General features: G+C 52.1%; 7 protein-coding genes across 7 annotated transcripts; 4 read left to right on the top strand and 3 right to left on the bottom strand.

The window, feature by feature from the left end:
* Positions 1 to 1,180: 1,180 nt before the first annotated feature.
* On the top strand, positions 1,181 to 3,207 carry FIBRA_00356 (uncharacterized protein; the record flags this gene model as incomplete). Its single annotated transcript, XM_012322254.1, has 7 exons — positions 1,181 to 1,262; positions 1,322 to 1,579; positions 1,632 to 1,714; positions 1,774 to 1,839; positions 1,895 to 2,107; positions 2,164 to 2,681; positions 2,739 to 3,207. The coding sequence occupies 7 exons, from the start codon at positions 1,181 to 1,183 to the stop codon at positions 3,205 to 3,207; spliced, it is 1,689 nt and encodes a 562-aa protein (XP_012177644.1).
* Positions 3,208 to 3,628: 421 nt separating this feature from the next.
* On the bottom strand, positions 3,629 to 4,832 carry FIBRA_00355 (uncharacterized protein; the record flags this gene model as incomplete). Its single annotated transcript, XM_012322253.1, has 3 exons — positions 3,629 to 4,626; positions 4,667 to 4,712; positions 4,767 to 4,832. 3 exons carry the CDS (start codon positions 4,830 to 4,832, stop codon positions 3,629 to 3,631), a joined length of 1,110 nt encoding a protein of 369 aa, XP_012177643.1.
* Positions 4,833 to 6,709: 1,877 nt separating this feature from the next.
* Positions 6,710 to 7,522, top strand: FIBRA_00354 (uncharacterized protein; the record flags this gene model as incomplete). The annotated part of the gene is made up of 2 exons (XM_012322252.1): positions 6,710 to 6,792; positions 6,844 to 7,522. The coding sequence occupies 2 exons, from the start codon at positions 6,710 to 6,712 to the stop codon at positions 7,520 to 7,522; spliced, it is 762 nt and encodes a 253-aa protein (XP_012177642.1).
* A 391-nt stretch (positions 7,523 to 7,913) lies between these two features.
* FIBRA_00353 (uncharacterized protein) lies at positions 7,914 to 12,436 on the bottom strand (the record flags this gene model as incomplete). Its single annotated transcript, XM_012322251.1, has 12 exons — positions 7,914 to 8,205; positions 8,260 to 8,348; positions 8,399 to 8,579; positions 8,626 to 9,712; positions 9,767 to 10,774; positions 10,824 to 11,072; positions 11,121 to 11,156; positions 11,205 to 11,342; positions 11,390 to 11,476; positions 11,526 to 11,681; positions 11,731 to 11,847; positions 11,896 to 12,436. 12 exons carry the CDS (start codon positions 12,434 to 12,436, stop codon positions 7,914 to 7,916), a joined length of 3,981 nt encoding a protein of 1,326 aa, XP_012177641.1.
* Positions 12,437 to 12,871: 435 nt separating this feature from the next.
* FIBRA_00352 (uncharacterized protein) lies at positions 12,872 to 13,385 on the top strand (the record flags this gene model as incomplete). The annotated part of the gene is made up of 3 exons (XM_012322250.1): positions 12,872 to 13,109; positions 13,164 to 13,220; positions 13,270 to 13,385. 3 exons carry the CDS (start codon positions 12,872 to 12,874, stop codon positions 13,383 to 13,385), a joined length of 411 nt encoding a protein of 136 aa, XP_012177640.1.
* Positions 13,386 to 13,455: 70 nt separating this feature from the next.
* Positions 13,456 to 16,873, bottom strand: FIBRA_00351 (uncharacterized protein; the record flags this gene model as incomplete). The annotated part of the gene is made up of 14 exons (XM_012322249.1): positions 13,456 to 13,509; positions 13,563 to 13,888; positions 13,941 to 14,027; positions 14,090 to 14,426; positions 14,493 to 14,636; positions 14,690 to 14,762; positions 14,839 to 15,140; positions 15,191 to 15,265; positions 15,315 to 15,612; positions 15,673 to 16,011; positions 16,062 to 16,141; positions 16,195 to 16,341; positions 16,399 to 16,668; positions 16,730 to 16,873. The coding sequence occupies 14 exons, from the start codon at positions 16,871 to 16,873 to the stop codon at positions 13,456 to 13,458; spliced, it is 2,676 nt and encodes an 891-aa protein (XP_012177639.1).
* Positions 16,874 to 17,499: 626 nt separating this feature from the next.
* On the top strand, positions 17,500 to 21,904 carry FIBRA_00350 (uncharacterized protein; the record flags this gene model as incomplete). Its single annotated transcript, XM_012322248.1, has 16 exons — positions 17,500 to 17,696; positions 17,746 to 17,878; positions 17,932 to 18,023; positions 18,077 to 18,155; positions 18,206 to 18,764; positions 18,813 to 18,856; positions 18,905 to 19,351; positions 19,406 to 19,559; positions 19,624 to 19,826; positions 19,882 to 19,960; positions 20,008 to 20,329; positions 20,389 to 20,436; positions 20,492 to 20,738; positions 20,790 to 20,988; positions 21,051 to 21,480; positions 21,535 to 21,904. The coding sequence occupies 16 exons, from the start codon at positions 17,500 to 17,502 to the stop codon at positions 21,902 to 21,904; spliced, it is 3,603 nt and encodes a 1,200-aa protein (XP_012177638.1).
* Between the last annotated feature and the right edge of the window lie 1,114 nt (positions 21,905 to 23,018).

The following is a 23,018-nucleotide window of genomic DNA, read 5'->3' as shown; positions in this document are numbered from 1 at the left end:
CCAAGTCTGGGGATGCTATCAGCTGCTGAAGCAGCAGCACCAGGAGCAGAGATCATGGTTAGAAGAAGAGTTCAATGATTTAGTCATAGAATTCAATTCAGAGGCTGCAAGACATAATCAGACGTTCTGAATCCAGCTGGCAGCTGCCGATGGAGGGTGGATCGTCTTCCACGTAAAAAGCTGTGCTGCACGCAAAGATCAGAGATGAAGAAGCGTTCTAAGATTCGAAGCCGTGCATACCTCTTCCATACCTCTTCTCGTCGGTAGACGACACGACGACACCCTCGGAAGTGACGGGTTGAAACGATACATGCACCAGGGGAGCGAGGTCAGGTCGTTTGCTAGTTCGAGAGCCCAAATGCCGATGGAGGAGAGGATAACAAATGCCAAGGTGGTCACGACTGACAAAATGAGGGAACTTACTCATATCGACACGAGATAGTCTGGCGGCACACGTAATCGCATCCGATACGAAAATAACTGATGCGATGCGGGGCAAGTTTCCCCAGGTTTCAGGAGGTTCGAAGCTTACGTCCAGGCGCAGAGTGAATTGGAGGATTGACAATGTACTGGCCTCCCGAATATAGCAGGTGCATGTGAGAGTTGCGTGAAGACTCGCGGGATTGCTTCGGGGAGCCAGGGCTTCTCCTCTTCTTGGTCATCGACATCCATCTCCTCCTCGTCGAGGGTGTGCGCCCTCGCAGCTGAAACCATACCCTCCTCCTCTGGTTGGTTGCGGTGTCCCGCGTACGGACAGGACCGGGTGCGAGTCCGCCCAAGTTCAATCACGGGACGCGCACCATTGCCTAATTTGGCGCACCAGGTCTCATGCTGAATGCAGCGGAGGCCTATAAAGCTTTCTCCTCTCCACCGACTCTTTGCAGTGACTCCTCTCCCCCGAATTTCGCGTTTATCTACTCTAGCGTCGCATAAATCCTCTCATCTCCCTTCCTCCTTGTCCTGTGCATCATCTGTGAGTGCTCCCCTACTCCTCATCATAGACCGGGGTGCCCGTTCGGCTGTCTTCCCTCTAATGTCTTCTGGAGGCGCATACAACATGCGCTTGAGTCGGCCATTCGCCACTTCCGTTTTTTTTACCACCGTGTTTAAACCGCCCTTATGGGTGCTCGTTCTCTGATCCGTTTTGCTCACATCTTTTCACTCCTAGTATCTTACCACAATGGCCTACCGTACTCCCTACGTGACGCCTCACATTCTTCACAAGAACTATGCTCAAGCCTTCGATGCTGAGCCGAGCAAACGTATGTGCTGCTTTGTTGTTCAATCTGTCCGGCGCAGATTCATTCCGTCCGTTCCGCAGTGGTTGGACGGGACCTGGAATATTTCTCCCAGGCTGGATTCGACATGGACCGGATCCAGATCAAGCGCAATGCCCCCGTCGCACAGCTATACGAGGATGCTATCCGGAATGAGGGCGCCATCATCTCGTCGTCCGGTGCGCTCATCAACTTCTCCGGGAAGAAGACCGGCCGTAGCCCCAAGGACAAGCGTATTGTTTATGAAGAGACGAGCAAGGACGAGATCTGGTGGGGTTCCGTGAACATTATGATGGATGAACGTGAGCACCGGTCTGCCCACGCCGTGCTCTCACCGTTGACTGTCATTACCAGACACATTTGAGATCAACCGCGAGCGCGCCATTGACTACCTCAACACCCGCGACAACGTCTACGTCTTCGACGGCTATGCCGGGGTAAGTGAATTGACGTCATGGGAACGCGGGCAGTTCTAACCTGCGACGCTGATGTGCAGTGGGATCCGAAGTACCGCATCAAGGTCCGGGTCATCTGTGCCCGTGCATACCATGCCCTCTTCATGGTAAGCGCCCGAAGTCGAGTCGCGTCGCGGTCTCACTGACGTCACGTGTGTCCAGAACAATATGCTCATCCGCCCAACGGAGGAAGAGCTCAAGGACTTTGGCGAGCCCGACTTCATTATTTACAATGCCGGCCAATTCCCTGCGAATCGTTTCACCAAGGGCATGTCATCGACCACATCCGTCGAGATCAACTTCAAGCGGATGGAGATGGTCATCCTCGGTACTGAGTACGCCGGCGAGATGAAGAAGGGCGTCTTCTCGGTCATGGTATGCCTGGTTCGTTGCATTCTTCGGAGGTCGGCTTGCTCACGTGATCCGCACAGCACTACCTCCAACCTGTGAAATTCGGTCAGCTCTCGCTACACTCCTCTGCCAACGTCGGCATCGAGAAGGGTGACGTGACTCTCTTCTTTGGTCTCTCCGGCACTGGCAAGACGACACTCTCTGCCGACCCCAACCGTCTGCTCATCGGCGACGATGAGCATGTTTGGTCCGATACGGGTGTGTTCAACATCGAGGGTGGGTGCTACGCCAAGTGCATCAATCTTTCTGCGGAGAAGGAACCTGAGATCTTTAACGCTATCCGCTTCGGCGGCATCCTCGAGAACGTCGTATACAACCCTCTTACCCGTGTGCCCGACTACGACGATGTCAGCATCACGGAGAACACACGTTGCGCGTACCCCATCGAGTTCATTCCGAACGCGAAGATCCCCTGTATCGTCAACACGCAGCCAAGCAATATCATCATGTTGACTTGCGATGCGTTTGGTGTTCTCCCCCCCGTCAGCAAGCTCACCCCGGAGCAGGCGAGCTACCATTTCCTTGCCGGTTATACCTCGTAAGCACCTATTGTTATGACTTATCGCGCCGTTTACTCAACTAATACGCACTCTAGGAAAACCCCTGGCACGGAAGACGGTGTGCTCGAGCCTATCCCGACTTTCTCGACGTGCTACAGTGCGCCCTTCATCGTCCTGCACCCCGGTCGATACGCAGAGATGCTCGCGGAGCGCATGTCGAAGCACAACGTGAACTGCTGGCTGATCAACACCGGCTGGACAGGCGGCAAGTTCGGTACGGGCAAGCGCTGCCCGCTCAAGTACACGCGCATGATCGTCGATGCTGTGCACTCGGGTGCGCTCGCGCAGGCCGAGTACGAGACGTTCGGCACGTTCAACCTCCAGATCCCCACTGGGCTCGAGGGTGTCCCGCGCGACCTTCTCAACCCGCGCCTGGCGTGGTCGGACAAGGAAGCGTTCGAGCGCGAGGTGCGCAAGCTTGCGGGCATGTTCCAGAAGGCGTTTGCGTTGTATGAGCAGGATGTCGACGCGAAGGTGCGTGCGGCAGGCCCGCAGGTAGCGTGAGTCTTGCGCAGAGACGGGCAGTGTTAGATGAGAGGAATATCCTATAATTGCGATCGGATCATTAAGTCACATACTATTAGCGGGTCGATACCGGCATCAGACAATGTGTGTATGCATAAATGTATTGTATCAACACAAGTGATATTTCGAGGGGCGACAAGGCGGGTTCAGAGGCGTACTTCAGGTATGTCTCATTGTTTGACGGCAAATGAACTCTGTTTCTTCAACATTGCCTTTTTCACGATGGATTGAGCTATGCCATCCGGCGGGTACAAGATGAGTGTCTCCAATCTTCGTTGCCTATATCAAATATTCCCTCAGTAGATATTGCTTGCGAACAGCTAAGCCGAACATGAATCATTCAGTGCATATACTGGCAGCTGCAAGAGCAGAACAGAACGTACGTCAACTGCAAGCATTGCTATGAGTTCTGCGCCAACCACGCGCGAATCATCTCCAGCGTTCCTGTGTCCACCGACTCGCTCCTGGGCGAAGCAGGCGTCCGATCCCGCGGCTCTCGCCCGTGACTACTCTCGTGCAAGACGACGCGCGGGCCCAGGTCCCGCCCCATCTTCTCCCCCAGCGTGCGACATGCGCTCACAAGTCGGTCCCCACGGCCGACAGCCACGAACGTGCGCGGAAAGCCCGCGAACGACGCCTCCCCGTAGAGCGACGCGGGCGAGAGGTACGCGTCCGTGTCCACCGCGGCGAACGCGAGCGGGTCCCCGTACGCGCGGCGCACCGCGACGTACGCGCCGGGGCGCGGGTCCAGGTCCTCCAGGAAGCCGTACGTCTGCGCGAGCGCGCCCGCCCCGGGTGTGTCGTGCGACGTGCCGAGGTCGCACCACGGCGAGAGCAGGACCATCGCGTGCGCCCAGCGCGGTTCGGGGGACAGGGGTGCTTGCGGCGAAGCGGGCGGAGGTGGCGAATGCCATCCCGCCGTCCGCGCGAGGCCGTCGCCGTGCGTTGCGAGGTACCGCGCGAGTGCGAGTGCGAGGTGTCCGCCGGCGGCTTCGCCGACGAGGACGACGTTCTGGGGAGACACGCCCGTGGCGGAGAGGAGATGCGCGTATGCTGCGAGTGCGTCGAGGAGGGCGGCGGGGAACGGGTCGCGGTACACGGGTGTCAGTTCGCACAGGCGGTATTCGACGGCGAGCGCGCGCCGCGCTGTGGGGATCTGCGCCAAAATCGCGCGGGGTACGCAGGTGAGGTGGCGGAGTTGCTCCTGTGAAGGAGACGGGGTGGGTGTGGACCCGCTGAACTCCCCGCTGTGGAAGAAGAGGACAACCTTCTCGTCCTTGGTTAGCGGAGCGCCTATGGGCGTATCGTGTCCCTCCTTGTCTATCCAAAACCCGCGAGCGGCTACAGGCTTCACGTTGGCATCCCGCGCCCGCTGCGCGAGATCGCCGATGATCAGCTCTGGTACGGGATCAAGCCTGACACTTTTGATGTTGTTCACCCGCGGGGGTAGGGTATGCGCGCACCACAAATCCACGGGGCTTGGTCTATCCCATCGGTACGATAAGACTTATCGTCGATTCCGCTTCAACATCACACACCTTATGGGCGCCGAACACGCCTCTGATGAGATTGTACGTCTTGAAGAGGCTGTCTTCCGATTGCATGACGAGGCATTCGAGGGTCGTAGGGCGCTGTTCGATGGTGAGAGCTGGGTATGAGAGCACCCACTGACAGCTTCAAAGGTGCTTTGTAGACGGCGGAAGGTCTGAGGTCGTAACGGTTGCATCACCACCAGTCTTGTATGACGTGCGGGGGGGATGGGGGAAGGATTTCGTAGAATAGTCGACTCACCCGATCCTTTAACATTCGGGACAAGGATGCAAGGCCACATGGGGTGGACTTCTTCACCAGTCGTCTTTACTCCTTCTGCAGTCAGCTAGCAGAACGGGGATACCAATGATCTTCGTGAGAGCCGAAATGAAGCGGCGCCTATGCTGCCAGTCCACCCTCGAGTGCGCAAGAAAAGTAAGTTTTTGAGACGTGGCTAGTGTTGAAAAATGAAGTTAGGTGGGCTTGTAATAATATGTCCGCATAAACATCATTTCAAGCGTAATGAAAGAACTCTCTTCGTTGGTCGTCCCGTAGGGCATTAATATCGAACAAGAAAATGGGCACAATTCGTCGTCACTGTAAGGTCTTACCGTACGGGCATATAACCAGATGGAGAAAAGCATCACGCTCCAGATAAGTAAGGCGCAGCCGCGCATTGATCAGGAGCACTGATTCCAATTTGGAAGGGCCTTGGCGGTCCGATGAGCATAAACGCCCTTTTCTTCCACCTCCGGTGATACATATTGAAATCATGGAATGGCTTGCACCACAACGTCATTTGCGATTCTGACCGTCCTGACACCGCATGATTTCGATCAGGATAACTCGTGTTACCACACGAGATTGAGATTTCCCCTTGGAGGTGTCCGACACCAACGAGATAAGGAACAGATTCATATTACTGGATACTAGCATTGCGGAACCAAGGACATACCATGTTGCAACCTATTCAGTGTGGTCGTATTCGAGTTGATGAAATTCCGAGAATCCGCTGGTACCTAATTGGCAGGAGTACTCTGGCTTTCTTCGCCGGTGTATTTTTTCGTCGTTCTGAAGGAAAGAAGCTTTATTATGGTAGAAAGCTCCTTGGAGTCTCTGGTCTCAGAAATTACGATCATTCAACTCTGTCTCTAGGACATCAAAAAAGCAGATGTCACTGAACAGAATGTACAATATGTCACTTAGTTCAAGCCCAGAGACTTCGTGTTCATACAACTGACGTGTACTGGGTTTCCGACATCGGGATTCACCACTCCAGACGGACGCCTGGACTGTCTAATCCAGCCGGAATGATAGTCTCGTACCAGAACCGTCCACGTGTGCACGTGAGAGGGGCTTGCGTCTGAACCTAGCCGGAATGAGAGATCTGAGAGGGCCACGTTGACCAATAAGAACATACCTGAGACTCGGTCGAAGTGCTACGGTTGAAGTAAATTTTAGATAGATAACAGAAATCGATGCAAAGCTCAGCGAAATGGATTGGTTGAGTCGATATATATTGCAAGACGAGTATGATAGCTGCATGTGGCGAGATGTGGTGGCGTCCAAGGAGTCCGGGAGGCGGGAGGCGGCCGCGCTGGCGCGCACGACCAGTCTCAGGATTACTACGGCGAGTTGGCGTCCAACTGATTTTATCTCCTCCAGCAACACTGATCTTGATTTTTTTCTGCAGAAGAAAGTCCGCTTCACACAGGTAATTCAAGTCCGGCCTCGGAAACACAGACTCGAAGAGGGATGCCACCCGCAGCACCTCACCTGAACGGAATTCATGCCACACATATGTATTTGCGGGGTGGTGAAAGATCGCAGTCGCATTCAATCAGCCGGTTCGGATCTTGTGGAAGAAATATTTGAACAGCTGACCAAGACTTAGTGGATCATAAGTAGGACTCATGAGGCAATCTGGGTGCAAAGCTATCTAGCTAACACAATGTCCTCCAACACGATCGTCCTCTTAGATATCCCATGCGTCGTCGAGGGTCGCGCCTGGTCACCCAACACATGGAAGACGCGGTAAGTCGAACCAATCTCTGTAACGGGATAATGCCTGAGATGATGGCACAGATTTGCTTTGAATTATAAAGGCCTTCCTTTCACGGTAAAGTGGGTCGAGTACCCCGACATTGCGCAAGCATGCAAAGACATTGGTGCCGATCCAACCGGTACTCGTGCGGACGGGTCTCCTAGCTACACGCTCCCTGCGATCTACGATCCGTCCACTGGTAGGGGCATAGCAGAGTCTGCCCTTATTGCACGATATCTCGATAAGACATATCCCGACACCCCTAGACTCATTCCTGCAGAGACAGATGCGTTTCACGCTGCATTCCAAGAGGCATTCTTTCATTTGATCCAGTCGAAGATGAAAATCATGTCGTGTCCAACCGCTGCTCAGCTCAACCCACCCAGCGAAGCATTCTACCGGAAGACCCGAGAGACAATTTTTGGCAAGCGACTAGAGGAGATTTCACCAGAGGGAACTGTTCGAGAAACGCAGCTGAAGCAGCTGCAGGAGGGATTTACCAAGATCGCAGGATGGTTCTCTATGGATGGAAATGATAAATTGTTCTTCATGGGGAATACCATAAGCCACGCCGACACTAGCGTTGCAGGTTGGTTGATGTGGATAAGGCAGATACTAGGACGGGATGGACCCGAGTGGACGGCAATTCAGACGTGGGATGGTGGAAGGTGGGCAAGGTACATGCAGTATTTCGAGAAATACGAGGTAGCCAGTATTTGATGGCAGCCTACAACAGTCCAGCATGTACAGCCACGATTCATAGGTGACTCGGATTAGCATACACGAAGGGATAAAGCACACGCTGTCATCATGGAAAGACGTTTAGCTGGTGAAGGGAGTTGCTACACTGACTCGGCAAGGAGAAACTAGCATGTCATCGAGATATCAGTGCATCAGCAAAAATTCTTGTACCCGACGAACCTGGAACCTGCCTGAAAACCAAAAGGTTCAATAACAAAGGCAGATCCGTTGGAGGCCAGGTATCTAGTGGGTTTGAATCCTAATCCATAATCCGTACAACATGAACCGAACTGTAACACATGACTATAAGCTTAGCTGATCAATATACCTTAAGAAGATGGTATGGGATATGTGCTTTGCACTGTCTGAACTAAGTGGGCGGCCAGGCAGACGTTGAATCTCGGTAGTTAGCGCTCCAGGCCTCCACCGTTTGTCCCTGCCAACTGGAGACGACACAGGAAACACTGTTCCATACGTCGCTAACAACGCCTACCCAACCATCGCGTCGTAATACGTCTGAAACGTAGGAGATGGACCAGTATGAATGAAAGGGTATCGAACATTGCGAGGTATCGGGTTTGGTAGCATAGAGGTAGAGGTCGGCGTAGAACGGATCATAATAAGTCGTGAGGAAGGCGCGTCTGGCACGAATGTTCGAGAACCTGACGATGTTTCAGAATTTGAGTGAGTGCAATAACAACCATACGTACCGGTACATGAGAAGGAGGAAAATAAGCTGAACAAAGACAAACCCCCAGAACAGCCATGCGTTCCAAGTAAATCGTTGTTCCGAAATCACAGCGGGCTGCCGAAACGTTCAGACGCGGAGCCTCGTTAAATCAAAATATGACGCACAAGGAGTTTAGTCCGTCTCATACTTTCCTTGAGAGGTTGATACTTGTTCTTGATGTCACTCTCCGCATTCTTGACCAGCTGTAATGACTTGGAGATCTTGTGCCTTGCGTTCCGTGCCGCCCGAGAAGCATCCTCCAAGGCATCGACATTGTTCTCATCAACAACAAGGGCCCGGTACGACCTATAATCAGTGAGATGGCGCAAATAAGTTAGCAAGTAGCACTCACGTCTCCGCTTCATTCAACGCTTCGGCCATGTCTGCAATCGTCTCTCGGACTCGTGCGAGCGCCTCATTGTGCGACAGAGGGAGACAGGAGTCGACCGGCTGCAGCTCACTAACATCCCGTATTTCGCGACCCATGGCATCAACAATCCTATTTCTCGGAGTCGGTGGACGCGCGGCATGCTGCAATTCCCTACTGCCAACCTTGTCTTCCACAGAACGCAAGTCAGTGGCTGCAGCATCTGGATCAGTAGTAGTTTCGCGGCCATATGCATCGACAATGCGGATGCTGGTTTTCTTAACCGGGCGGGGCTTAGTGGGGCCCTCGCTTTTTGTCGAGGGACGTGGATCACTAGTCTCAATGTTCGACTCCGTTGAGATATCGGTTGACTGCCCGTTCGCCGCGGGGAGACTGAGGGCTTCCGCAGGTGGGGCGTCCGTCCCACAGTCCGACACAGTGGTCTCAGATTCTACGTCGAACCGGACCTTCAAAACACTCTTTCTGCGCGCCGTGCCGGGAGTAGCCATCCATGCCCCTGGAGGCGCAGGTGTCTGTAAAGGAACGGAGCTCGCTCTTGGCCATGTAGAAAGTGGTGTGGTGAGAATGCTCTCAGTTGAAGCTTCCGGCCCATCCGGTGGCGTTGATTGCGCACGCATGAAAGGATCGTGAGCTGTGTGATCCGGAGTTTGGGCCCAAGCTCCTGGTGGTCGGGGAGTCTTCATGTTTGTGAGGTTCCCGGGGGCGTACGTGTTCACCGGTGTATGTTCACTTTCCTCGCTTTCCTCCTCGGTAAACGAAGGAGGATCGGGAAGTTCGGGCATATTTCGGGGAGGTGAGGGAGTCTTGAATTCTAGTTTCGAGACACTTGACTCCTTCGTGCGTGGGGGTGTTTGTAAGGAAAACATTGATCGTTGGGGCCCAGGTGATAGCGGGGGAGATTCGGGTTTCGCAACAGTATCAGATGGGACAGAAGAAAAGCCGTCGATCGTTTGCGTATAATCGGGTGACAGTGGGGGCGTCGTACTTGCAGGCAGAACCATTGGCTTGGCAGTGGGAGTACTTGTCGCCGGGGGAGAATCCTCATCGCTCACTGGCAGCGATATATCAGATGTTTTGCCCAGCAGTGTATTGATGTAAAACTCACCAAAGACGGAATCCTCGAATGGTACAGGCTTAAGTTCTGGGACAGGCTCGGGGTCTATAATGCGAGGAGGAATAGCACCCACAGTGTGACTGAACTCAGTCAGATTTCTCCTGTGCCCCCTTCGTCGATCCGATTCTTCCATAGGAGAATGCGAACGCTCGAAGCTCGAAATCTTGTTGGGGGATCGAACGGGTATCATACTAGTGTTTGCTGCGCCATTGAGCCTGCTCGACGGTCGCTGCGGAGGTCTTTCTGGAGAATGCGTGTCAAGCTCGAGGGGAGGCAACGGCGCTCGGTTTTGTGGAAACGACCATCCAAATCGCGATCGGAACCCAGATGCTTGTGTGCTCTCCTTCAAGCCTGGTGAAATGTCCACTTTCGATGCAGATGACGGAGACCGCGCCTTATCAGCGGCCAGGCTGTTGCTTGCACTGGAGGGTAAAAGGGGCGATTTTGATCTAGGTAGTGTCTGACCTATCGTCCCAGATGAAAGTGTTGCACTCTCTTGCAATGAACTCAACTTGAACGATGCGGAACTGTTCGCGCGCGGCCGTACATATGATTCGCGTCGCGGACTCTTGGGCGGTGTCCCCGCCTTCTGCCCAGGGGGCGGAGCGAGTGTGCTCGGCATGGGCGAGGAAGGTCGTCCTTGATGCGGGGGTTGCTGCACCCACCGTGGCCGAGGTGAGTTCCAGTTCCGTTCTCGCTCTTGCGCTACCTCCGGCTTCGTATCGAGATTGTGATCATGACTCGAGACGGACCCAGCAGGCGAAGCCGCTCTGCTCGACCCCGAGATAGAGTTCATCGACGAATGTCGTGATAATGTCCGATGCGCCGACGAAACGAATGCTTGCGCCGATTCAGGTCTTTGCGGCTCGCTCATTGTGCGCGTCCGTTCCCGCAAACTGAGGCTGGACGATGGGCGCGACAGCTTTGACTTGGGTTTATTCCACTCGCGCTCCCGTTCTTTCTGGCGCTCCCGCTCTGTCTCTTTCTTCCAATCTGAGTCTGCGAATAGCCGTCAGCTGTATGCCTCATATTTGAGGGGACCACTCACGTTCCGCAAGGGACACTACAGAGCTCGCTCTCGAAGACCTGCCATCTTCCGTCGTACGGAGAGATGTCACACTACTCCGTCTCGACAACGACCGTGCGGGACTGGCTCGTCCACCTGATGAGAGACTGTCCCGATCGTGCTGTTCAAGGTTCGCGCGGTTCAGCGATAGTTTACCTTGTGGACGATTCCACTTCCGTTCTCGTTCATGCAGGCGTTCACGCTGTACTCCGTCTCCGCGTTCCGCATTCGCTGTGATAATGTCAGCCTGCATCAACTTCCCACTACTGCTTGACTGACTATCTGCCCCTGATTGTGATGATCCTGCGTGTATTACTGGTTCCTTTTCAGACAGAGCCGACAGGATAAGTATTAACTGCTCACATGAATTATCCAAATCAAGACTTTTGCGTCGTACGAGAGGAAGATTATGGGTTGAATGTGATTTCGAGTGAGATGTCCACGACAAGGGTCGCGCTGGCGACGCAGGATGACCATTCGGCCGCGAGGGAGGAAATGACACTACAAACTGTTAGCGTCAGTGACACCATGAAGGGGAACACTCTCACATGGTCGTCCATTCAACAATGAATCGCCCTCATCACTTTCCATACCCCTCAATGCTCGTTGCATCTCAGAATCCCCTTCAAGCAAATCTACACCTGGCGTCAATGGGGCAATCAGGCGAGCACATTCGAACCTCACTTGATTGTGTCTGCAGCTGCGCGGACATCACGAGAGAGCGCATTGGCGTGCTCGTCGCATGCGGTGGCGTCGCTTCCGATCTGTTTAGATCTCGAAATAACGTTGCTGTGTCTTCAGTCATATCTGCTGGTGGCATCGACAAGTCCACGACCATCCCTGGACGAAACTTGAGCCTTGAGATGAGTGACGCTGTGTATGAACGTACGGTCTGGTGGAGGTGTTGGAGGCATCGAGCGAGATTGGTTCAAGCGTTTCACCAGTGCCCCATATGTTGCAGCAGCTTGTGACGAGCGGAGCGACTCTTCAGATCGCCGAGATACATCTAGACATTGTTATGAGCCAGTTGTCTACAGCCTTGAGCAAAACGCACTGGACAGATGCTCCGCCTCCTCGTCACTCATGCTTCTCCGTTTTCCCTTGGCCTTTGTCCTCTCCTGCACCACTCGCTCAATACGTAGACTTTCATCCGCCTCGGCCGTTCCAACGCTGTTCCTTCGGAGTCTCCCCTTGTGAGGTGTACCTCCAGAATCACGAAGGGCATGCGAGAACAACTCCTTGACACTTTCCCGCGCGAAACTAGGCGTTGCGAGGGTCGAATAAGGCGGATCAAGGTCGGAATCCGCCTCAGATGGTGTTGCAGGTCTTAAGGGCGGGCGCTGAGGGGAGGTGGTGGTGGTAGTTCGGAGGAGCGCGCGCAGGCGTGCAGAGGCTGATTCTGCGGCAGGTTCTGAGGCCATGGGGGCAGAAGGCATTCGGGGCGTCGATTCTGCGTCTTCTTCGTCCTCGCTCTGGTTGTCGGATGGATACCGCGAAGGACCAGCAGTGGGGGTGAGGAGGGTGTCCGTTCGATGTTGCGGAGAGAGTCTAGTAAGTCGGAGGCGCGGTATTGGGAGAGGGGGAGAGGTATCCATTTGTATGTGGGTCTATGCTCGCCGTCGCCGACAGCGACGACGAAGAGAGAAGAACAATGTCCTACGGAGAACCTACGAAGAACAAAAACGCAAGGTTCGCGTGGATCACACGCGGCGTTGGCGCTAACCGAACGCAAACAACTTGAAAATATAGTCCCCGCAGTTGGCGCCTCAGACAGCTGCTTGGAGCAGTTTTTGTAAATAGAGCAGGTCTCCAAGAGCGATGTTAGGTTATGGGTGGTTCATCATGCCTTGGTCATGCCACAAGCTTAAGCCTTAGCAGAGTCTGTAATCAGCGCTTAACTGTGTGGTACTCAGCCACAGTCGCGTCGCACGGAGATCATCGTCAGAGTGCGGATTAACTCGACGAGGAGCCTGGTCACTTCTGCAGACGAATTGAGTTCTTGCACGGTGCGTGATATACAGAAGTCGACAATGGAGCGACTGACTGACTCTAGTATCTACAACAGAGCTATGAGCCAGTCTGTGGCCGCTTCTTCACGGCAATCGTACCTGCCGCACTCTGCGACGAACGCGGCTGCGGCTGCGAAGCTGCTGGAGAAAAAGAAAGAGTTCGAAGCTGTAGCTGCTCTGGAGCAAGCAAGCACCCAGTTTCTTAAGAGAATAGAAGAGCTGGGAGATGATTTTGATATTATGGCTGATGCTGGTCGAGGTGTGTCTTTTGACTACCAATAATTCCCGATGACCTTGTTCTGACTAGGAACAGTCCATGGGCAAGTGCTTGAACAATGGCCTTATATGTTTAAGATACTTCACTTGTTTTGTGAGTGTCTGTACAAAACTTCTCGCTTTCCGCGTTTAAATGAGGACAGTATCAACGCGCGAGCAGCACTCGAACTCGGCCGAAATACCCATTGCACCTTCGCAGGGAGAACGACTAATTCGCGTCCCAGTGGAAGAGTTACGGCCATCAGAAGAGAAATCATAAATATACAGTGCGCCACTAAACGCTCCTGCTATGTAGTGTATCGATGGATATTATGTAGCATAACTCCGCGTCATGCCTTAGATGCCCCAGCGTTCTTCTTTTGCTCCTTCAACGCAGCTATGCGCTAGTTTAAGATATACCTCAGTAACAGAACTTCTGCAGGAAGGTGAGACGTACTTGTTTTCTCTCTTCCTTTCTACGTGCCATTTCTGCGGCTTTCTCTTCCTTCGTCATTCCTGCCGTGCTTGACTGTGGGGTCGCTGCACCACTCATGGGTCTGTCATGAACAGCAGGACTCGCTCTACCACTGTCAGAGGGTGTCGGGGATCTCGTCATATTCGACATGGTTGACAACCTATTGTTTGTGGGAGGTGACCGTGTCATGCCTGCCCGTATTCCCACTGGTTGATGAATAGGTAATGTAGGAGATTTCGATGATGCACCCCAGCCGTTAGATGGTAGTTTTGCTCCTGAGGGACTCGGGCTTGCCCATGGGTCGTCGCCTTCAGGATGCGTCAGATGAGTTACGTGGGCTCGAGCACTGGATAAACTGACTAGAATAATGCAGAGCGGGACTGTTCTGATCGAGCACGTCGCTGAATCCCAGACCTACTATTGGTACTGGCGCACTCTCGAATGCACCTGAATTCGAATCCAGTGCCTCAGTAACATCAAGTTGAGCGCATTGCAGCGAATATACTCACTCCAATCATCTTGATCTGCGTTGACATCAATCAAATCGTCGTTGCCCCAAGGGTTTCTAGGGGTATCAGCCTCTGCGGCAGCTTCCTGGGCCCAGTCTGACGTCGCCTTGTTCGCAGACAAGCTGGCAGGTACTTTGTTTGCTCCTAACTGCATACTCTTCGTCTTTCCTGCAGAATCCACGGCACGGACAGGTGCAGCCGGGGACGAAAGTGTAGTCCCCAGTCGAGATGATGGACGACTATCTGACCCATCTACGGAGTTTGCTACCGCAGCTGGAGGGGCCAAACCTGATCGTTCTGCACCGTCCATGGTACTCTGTAGATCAGCCGCAGCGAGCTGCGCCATATAACGAAGGTGAGGTCAGCATTACCTTCGAAATTAAGGGTAAGTTGATCAGCAGACCTTCCTCCCTAGCGAGGATATAGCCCAGCCGGCAAGCGCCCCAGCAGCACCTGCTGCACTGTTTACAAGTGTGCTAGAGCCGGGGACATTGGCGGGAAGGAAGCCCAGAGCTGTGGGATCGTTCTCTGATTCAACAGTTTCTGGCTAATGCGTCCAATTAGTTCAGTATAGAAAAAACACACTCATGGACAGCTTACCATCGCGGCAGCGTGCTCTTCTAGCTTCTTGACAAATAATTCCATGGCCTTGAAAGCTTGATCTCGTACCAGCCTTGCATGATCATCGCCAGCCAATCCCAAATTTCTCAGCCTAAGTGCAAGTTGACGAAACCATCTATGAAGCTTACTTCTCCTTGTCTATCATGGCAAAAGCCATGTTAGGTATAACCTTAGTGGCTAGATCCTCCATATCGAAGCAATCGATTGTGGCCATGAAGGCCATCAGACCAGCAACTCGCGCGTGAACAAAAGGGTCCTTCAGAGCACGCGTAAACGCCGGGACAAGCACTTTACGTTTCGTATTATATCCCAACGACGGCCCGAGTCGGCCTATGAGGATGCAAGTATTCGTACGAATGGATGCCTCAGGGTCACCCTGCATCTTAGCGAGGAATCTCAAAAGATCGTTGTTCAGTATACGATCGTTGAACTAATTTTTATATTAAATGGTGTTGTACATCGAAGACGACGGTAACTGACCTTATCCGACAATAAAATGATGGATTTCACTGTAGCTTCCCGGATGATGGCCACAGTATCCGAAAATCCAGTTTGCTGCGGGATCGGTCAGGCGCGATACACGTATGCGATAGTAGACTGATACCAAATGCGGCCACATCTTGTCCACTACAGTCTTCTTGTCCAGCTTGTCAGCATAATCTGGTAGGTGATCAAGTAGAGCGAGCCTCGTGCCGCGATCAGGACTTGCGAAGAGTTGAACCAAATGCGCCAATATCACGGTCGGATAATCTGCAGGGGCAACACTCTTTCCCAGCTGCAGAACCAGAGGAAGGATGGCTGGGGCAGAGGCGCCACCGAACTGTAGAGCGGACAATAAGGATGGGAGTACCCGATAGGAGATGAATTCAGACGGAAACGAAGACGACGATTCTTTCAGGGTCCTACATAGACACAATTTGAGTCAGTGATTCGCTAGCCTCATATCAGGCGAATGCTAATACCGTAGGAGTAACGTCTTCTCGCTCTCATTTCCCAAGCTAAAATTGTCCAATCCAGCACAAACCTTCACTAAACGGTTGTTGGCAAAGAAACCAGAGCCATCTCCAGCGGTTTCTGCCATCCCAAGTTCCAAGAACGTCTTCGGGGTGAGGCGTGCCTTGGGGTTGGGATTGAGAAGTCTTTTAAATGATGAGAAAAGGGCACTAGGGATAGAACCGCGCGAGGACGCTGTTGGAGGTGGATGAGGAGGCTGTGCCGTAGCAGGAATGGGGAGCGATGGATTGAACACGGAGTGGATGAGGAGACCAAGAGCATATGCGTCCGCCGCCGGCGGGGAGTGCCTAGACGCAACTTAGTACAAAATCGGGGGATATGCAAATGTTACAGTTACTCTTTCAAGATGGACCACCCGGCCTTTTTGACTTCCGGTGACGCATAAGTGGAGGCGTCAGGCAGCATACTACCCATGCTCTGACATAAGATAGGTTTTCATTTATTTCTTCATTCAACAGTATGCTACGTACATAGAGTATGGCGCCATCCTCCTTGGGGTTGCTCAGCACTTCGAACCCACCCAACTTCCACTCGCCGGAGGTTGTAATGAAAATTGAATCCATTCGGACATTCCCATGCGTTGATGCACATGAATCGTTCACAAAAGCCAGTGCTACCTGATTATCAGTTGCAAACACCTTTCCGGATCAAATACAAAACGGAAAAGTGCCAACCGATATTCGATGGAGACCCCAGATCAGCCAGTCCTCTTTCTCTTGCGCACCCTTGGAAGACCATTGTGACACTGCAGAAGCGAGCGGTTGGATTCGTTCCGTCATAATGTAAATGGTAGTATCCGTTTCGACCGCATCCATGAATCTGAGGACGTCCGGATGGCGAACCGTCCGGAGCTTCCGAAGCGCATTTTTAGCTAATGGCAGAATATTCTTCTTCGCCGGCGTGTTTGCATCAAATTCGAAAATAGATATGGGCGAACCATCGTCCTGGAAGGTGCGAATAGTGAAGCACAGCCATTCAACAAGGAGCGTGTACATTTAGGCGTACCCTTTTACTACCTTCATACAGTGCCCAGATAGAATGGTTGTCGTATGCGGTGACCCTAGCACCCAAGGAGAACGGTAGACTCAGACCAGATTTCTGTACGAGCGAAGAAACTGCTGCAGAACCCAGGGTCCTCAAATAATCCATGGACAACTGGACAGCCTCTCCAGAAGCGAAAGCGAGGAACTAAGGGGTACACGCGCGCACACGCTAGAGAGATGAATCAAGACCTAAACCTTTAGAGCTGCCAAAAGCCACTGGCTGCGCTCGCAGTCAAGATGGTTGAACCAGGTCATCACTGGCAGGTCGCAGCCTGCGTTAACCCCTTATCCGCACAAAACGGGGATACTTCACTAAAGAGATTACTTATTTGTGTAAGTATAGCTTGTAGTCCTGTACAATGTCATCGCGGAGTTTATAGACCAAGAATAGAACAATTGACCTGACGGGGACGCCACAGCGAGCAACTTTGCGCTGCAACCACCACGACCCTATCGCGACTGCTGACAGTTCCATACTGGATCCCAGTCGCATTGTATTCATAAGTCTCTTTTGGCATCCCTTGCCTCTCAATTCTCTTCTCGCGATAGGAACTGCGGCATCTCTGGACGGAAGAACCTTCAATTTATATAACGGAGCTGGAATCACTCAAACATTACGCTGACGTCTACCGGCTTGAACTATACTCTTGCAGTTCCGCCGTATTAGCGGCACCTCCACCAAGCATCCCAAGTCTTCTGCATCCAGACTTGTAGATTTATTCTGGAGTTTCCATGGAGCGTGCTGCTGTAAACGGACATAATTCGGGACCTTCGGAAGGACAACCTTACACGAATGGCTTTCATGATCACACCATGGAGGAACTTGAGCGTGAACTTCCTGTTGTTCATGATGGGCAAGTGCCGCTAGGAGAGCTTGTATCGCGGACGGTCCAGGCGATTTATGCCGAGCTCTCAGAATTAGCGGAAACGTTGGTCAAGTACAATTTTTGCAAATATCCAGCTGTTGACATGATATAGGCTTCCGAATATGTCCGATACTGCTCGAAAACGGACATTGGCGGATTGGGTGGTGCAGACGAAGAGGCAGGTAGTGAAGTTATACGCAGTGGTGAAGTGGGCGCGTGATGCGGATGTTGTACAAAAAGCCATGGTACTTCTTTGTGAAGTCGCGAAGTGCTGTTCATTGTTGATACCGCCTTACAGAATGTCACAGCATTCCTCATGGACCAAAACCGCCAGTTTGAGGATGCCATTCACGGACTAAAATATGCCAAAGACAGCCTTGATCCGGCTAGGTGCGTGCTGGAACGAGTCACACAGCTGGCATTCCTAAGACGAAGGGGTCAAGGTTGCGGAATCATGATCTACTGACCTCCTTGGATGTCCTCACCACCGGCTCTTATCGGAGGCTGCCCTCTGCGATCAAGGTTGATACTGGTATTGGTTTCTTGATTTCCGACTCACGAACAGTCTACAGAAATTGGTCGTTCCTATCGCACCTCTTTCAGATGACGAAGTTGCAAAAACACTGACCGATGTTGAAGCAGCGATACGCTTTAGACTTAAGATGACCGAGATCATACCTGCCGAGATGTCTCAATATCGCATTGGCAAGGCACTCTTTCGATACGATTTCGGCAATACTGAACTGGCCTTACAGCTGATGGTCGCGTTAACTTCGTCGTACCAAAACTATTCGAGACTTCTCTTTGCGTTCGGGGTGCTGAGAAGGATGATGGCTGGTTTTTTGTCAATGTCGAGTTTTTATTTACTGTTGGCGGAGATCGGACTGGGATGCAAGGTAGAATGGCCTATCTTCCTTCATCGTCATGGTTCTCATTCGTCCTCAGAGTTCCCTCGCAAACCAACTGGTCTGCTCAAGAGGCACATAACAGACGAGGCCGATGCTCGCCTTGCGTTCTACCTTCCTCTTCTCCCTAACCAAGGTCCGCCTCCTGAGAAAGAAGCGCCTACACGACCTCAACTTCCTGAAGGGGTCTCTGACGCGCCCCTCGTACGTGTTTTCAATTTTCTCCGTAAGGTATTTTGTCTCGTCAATGTGGGCGAATTCTAACACGAATCAGAGATGATGTCGTTGTCATACCAGCTGGAGATATTGTGGTATCAAGTGAGTGAGGACACATTGTTGCTGAATGCGTGTTAAGCTTCTGTCTAGGCTGAGAGGCTCCGCTCTTTAGGCTGGGCCGAATTCCTGAGAGTCCGAATGACACCTAATCGCCAGTCGATGTCCATTTCATATTGGATGTTTGTGTCACAGCTTAATCTTAATCTTCTGGGGCCTTCTAATGTACCATACAGACGAAAGTCGCCACCTCACCTTCCTGGAAGACCCGCCCCTCAACGATCCAAAATCCCTGGCCTTGGCGGCACACTTACCATATCTATTGTACGAATACCGACCCCTCCAAAGAATAAGGCGAATCGTTCCCCGAGAGCTCGCGTTCTTGCAGAATTGCAAGAGAAATCAAAACTTGATGGTGGGCGCCCTTCAGACGACATTGAACCTTTGAGGTTTGAAATAAAGTGGGAGCCGGAGAAAGGTGCACTAGGTGTGATGACCCCCTTTGAAGATATTCGACTTCCACAGGCCGAATTATCCATAGTAAGTGACTTGCTTTATTATCGACACAATCATTTGCGAGTATTACTGCTACAGGATCCAGACAATCTTGACATCGAAGCTATTTTACGAAAGGTGATCAAGAGACACACGGAAGCGATTTTGAATGCTATCAAGTTCCAACTTCAACATGCACCGTCCACCCGCAGTATATTCTCTCCTCCGGGAGAGGTCAGTCTTGTCGTAGAAGGTGTGCATTAGCAAGTTTCAATGGGGATCTGCTGATCTAACAATGTCCTATTGACGACATGAAGATGGAGTGTACGCCTTGCGTACACACCTCTGCGCAGACGAAGTCGTCATTATAACAATCGATTCGAGGACAGGACGCCTGAATCTACGAGATACTGGAGATCTTGCTGCAGCTGGTAGAGGAAGACGTTTCGCCTTGATCACTGAGAAGCTCAATGAGAGCCCGAATCTGTTGGCCGATGCCCTCATCCGGCTGAAATTCACCGTGAGACCATATGTTTTCCAAATTTTACACAATTGGTCTTACCTTATGTTCGCAGACGATCACGGACCTAGCAGAACAAAGGGCCAATTATTTAGGGCTTCAGAGTTACCGTACTCGGAACTTTTCTCGAGAAGGTATGGTTATCGGATTGTTCCTTCGTGCACTACTCAGCCGTCGATAGAGCTGCAAAAGCTGGGACCGTCTGCGCGGGGTATGCTGTACATTCAACTTGCGAAGTTCCCTTTGCATTACCTTGTCCTGGTCATTACCGATGAAGACTTCCGATACGCTCTCATTTCAGCGGAGGTTCTGCAAGACACGATGTTCCACGATATGACCATGAAAGACATAGGATGGTTGGATGTACGACGGGTACATGGTGATCAAATTACTGTAACATTGCGCAACGGGCCACACACAGAACCAACTACTGGACAAAAGCGGAAACGTGACCCGAGTGACGAGCCAGATTCGATGGACCCGGCGGAAATGTATACACCGCGGTAAAACACTTTTCCACTACCGGCTGTGCGCTGCAAGAACTGATGTCGTGGTTGTGCAGTTTCAACTTGGAGACACAAGTGCTCCGTGAGCTATACGCATATTGTTGGTGAGCGCCCTCGCAACTTTAGCTCTTCTCACCGAAGACATGATATGCGATCCAGTGCCCGAGTTGCATACTACAAGATAGAACAACAGTTCAAGTCGCGTAGTATCCCCTACACCATTGTAAGCTCCGCAGCCACCGCTCAACTCCCAGAGCTTGCGCACATTCAGTCCTCCCTGGCCCACTCCATCCCAGCCCTCTGCGTCGAATCATCCGTCATCCTCTCTGGTGCTCCCGCTGCAGAAGCGGCAATGCCAAACATTCGGGTGATACCGCTGAACTGGTGGTCTGACAGGCAAGCGCAGGTGAGGATCACCGTCCAAATGCAACAGAACGAGACTAACGCACCGAGCAAGGTCGTAACATGTGTAAAATTGAAGTACGTTCAGCAACCCGTTGGCAAGAGGGCAGGGAGCACTGTGATTCGGCCATCCAAGAGAATCATATACGATACCACTGAGGCTATCGTCTCTTTTCTTTCCGAAGACGTTGACAAATGTGTGGATGAATTCCTGGAGGAATGGGCACGCGTGTCCAAGATGGTTGTCATCGCTCGTGAAGGCAAGTTAGCCTCGTCTGCGTGAATGTCTGCGATACTCACACTTTTATAATCAAAGTTGCGGAAATGTCGCGTAACAAGAAATGGAAGGGTGTGCGACTGCTCTCGTTCGACCTGCAAACTGTGGAATTCGCATACGCTGCTGATTACGCTGTATCGATCACTTGCACAGACCAGCTGTCGCCTACGGGCGGCTCATATGACATGCAGTTCTCTCGGGTATGCAGCATTACAGACGATCATCCGATGGGCAGAGATGATCAAGCGCAGTATAATCCTCACGAAGACCTAGAACCATTTCTCCGCAACCTCCTCCGACATGGCCGGCTTGCACCGAGTCTACAGCGCCTAGTGCGGCTGCTGAGGGATACATTACCTATCGTCGCGGAACTAGACGCCATCAGCCTGAGCGCAGCAGAGAGTGGGGAGAACGTGGATGTATTCCCCAAGGCAGCCGGCTGGTTCAGGGTGCTCTATGGTGACTTTAGGTGAATTTTATCAAGCCTTCTCGCCAGGAACATACGAACTTATTTAGATTTTAGACATGCCCTCGACTTCCGATTAATGACCGGTGGACGTGTTGCGATGATCGACGGCGCTACCTCACTTTTCTTCGCGGATGCGCCTAGGTCATCGACTTCTGCGGGTGGTTCCCTCACGAAACCATCCAAGTCATCTCATATATCTTCAAGTGCAAGCTTAGATAGCACAGCTCTCCTGCAACCTATTCCAGACTTTACGACTCTTGTGGAAGGTGCGGCGCGGGACGTGCTGGCGCGCACCTCGCCCAACCGCCATATCGCACCAATCGATATTGGCGTGGTGTGTAGCACTGCAGCTGTTCGTGAGGTGGGAAGGGTATTGCATGAGCGGATACTAGGGCGTCTCAAGTCATCCAACGGAAGAGAGTGAACATGACTGTCTTCATTTTATGTGAGCTATCTTTGCACTGCTTAATCGGGTCTCTAACGGACTTGCCCGCTAGATCGTAATACATAGCTAATAATTATGGATAAACGATCTCATAAATGACCTGAATGTAAAAGTACGGATGCAAGCAGCCCGCGTTCACTGTTTTATTTCCATGTCGTCATGGCCTACAAAGCCGGACTTTGTATTAGGGTCTTCTGCTTTGGATTACACATGGGCACGCTTCGCCCAACAATGATTGATGGCGTGTCATAAAAGTCCTAGGCTGTTGATGAGCACTCGAGTGCCGCATTCATGAGGGTCCACTTGAAAAGCACTGCGTCGCCAAGAGCCATAGGATGCATATGAAGTATTGTCAAAATAAATCCCAAGTTTGTACCTTCGTACTCGCTCACTGCGCACGAATATGTGGTAGGGAAAATCCTTGTCCGGTCACCTATATATGTGGCATGAGTATGTCATTGTCGAGCCCTCTCATTGCAGCACATTTCAAGTGCACCGTTCGTGTATTTTCACGCCCACCGCTTCTCTATCCACCGCTTCTGAGATACTCCAAACGACCATCCGCCCACATCTGTTCTTCCATCGTCATTTCCGTTATCATCGCCATCCTATCCTGGTGATTGAATGCACCGTCGCCTCGCGCAAGGCTCCGAGCCTTCATGCCTTGCCGAGGCTGCGTCCGATGCTACGCATTCGCGCGAGATCTTCGTTCGTCGAATGTGATTAATTTCTTCCAACAATGCCAGCCGGAAACCACTTCCTGGGCCGCATCTTTCTGCCTCGCGCGTCATTTCCTCCAGCTCTAGTTTTGGAAACACGGACTCAAGCTGAGCTGCTAGAGCTGCAACATTCTCCTCGCGTGATGATCCGTACAACTCCAAATTATACATCTCGATCCTTTGCAAATTGTGCGACAAAAGGTCATGTAGGTCGAGACGGAAATTAGGAAAGAGCGTCAAGTGGTCCAGACCCACCAGCCGTAAGAGGTGACAGGCAGACGCTACTTCAAGCAAAATCTGTAACGAGTTGCATGCCGGAAGCCTTTTCGTATAAATCTTGAATGTTTCAAGATTTGGCCAATGGAGAACCATGT

Source organism: Fibroporia radiculosa (genome assembly GCF_000313525.1).
Source record: "Fibroporia radiculosa TFFH 294 genomic supercontigs, scaffold117, whole genome shotgun sequence".
NCBI lineage: Eukaryota > Fungi > Basidiomycota > Agaricomycetes > Polyporales > Fibroporiaceae > Fibroporia > Fibroporia radiculosa.
This window is presented reverse-complemented; position numbering and strand designations above follow the sequence as displayed.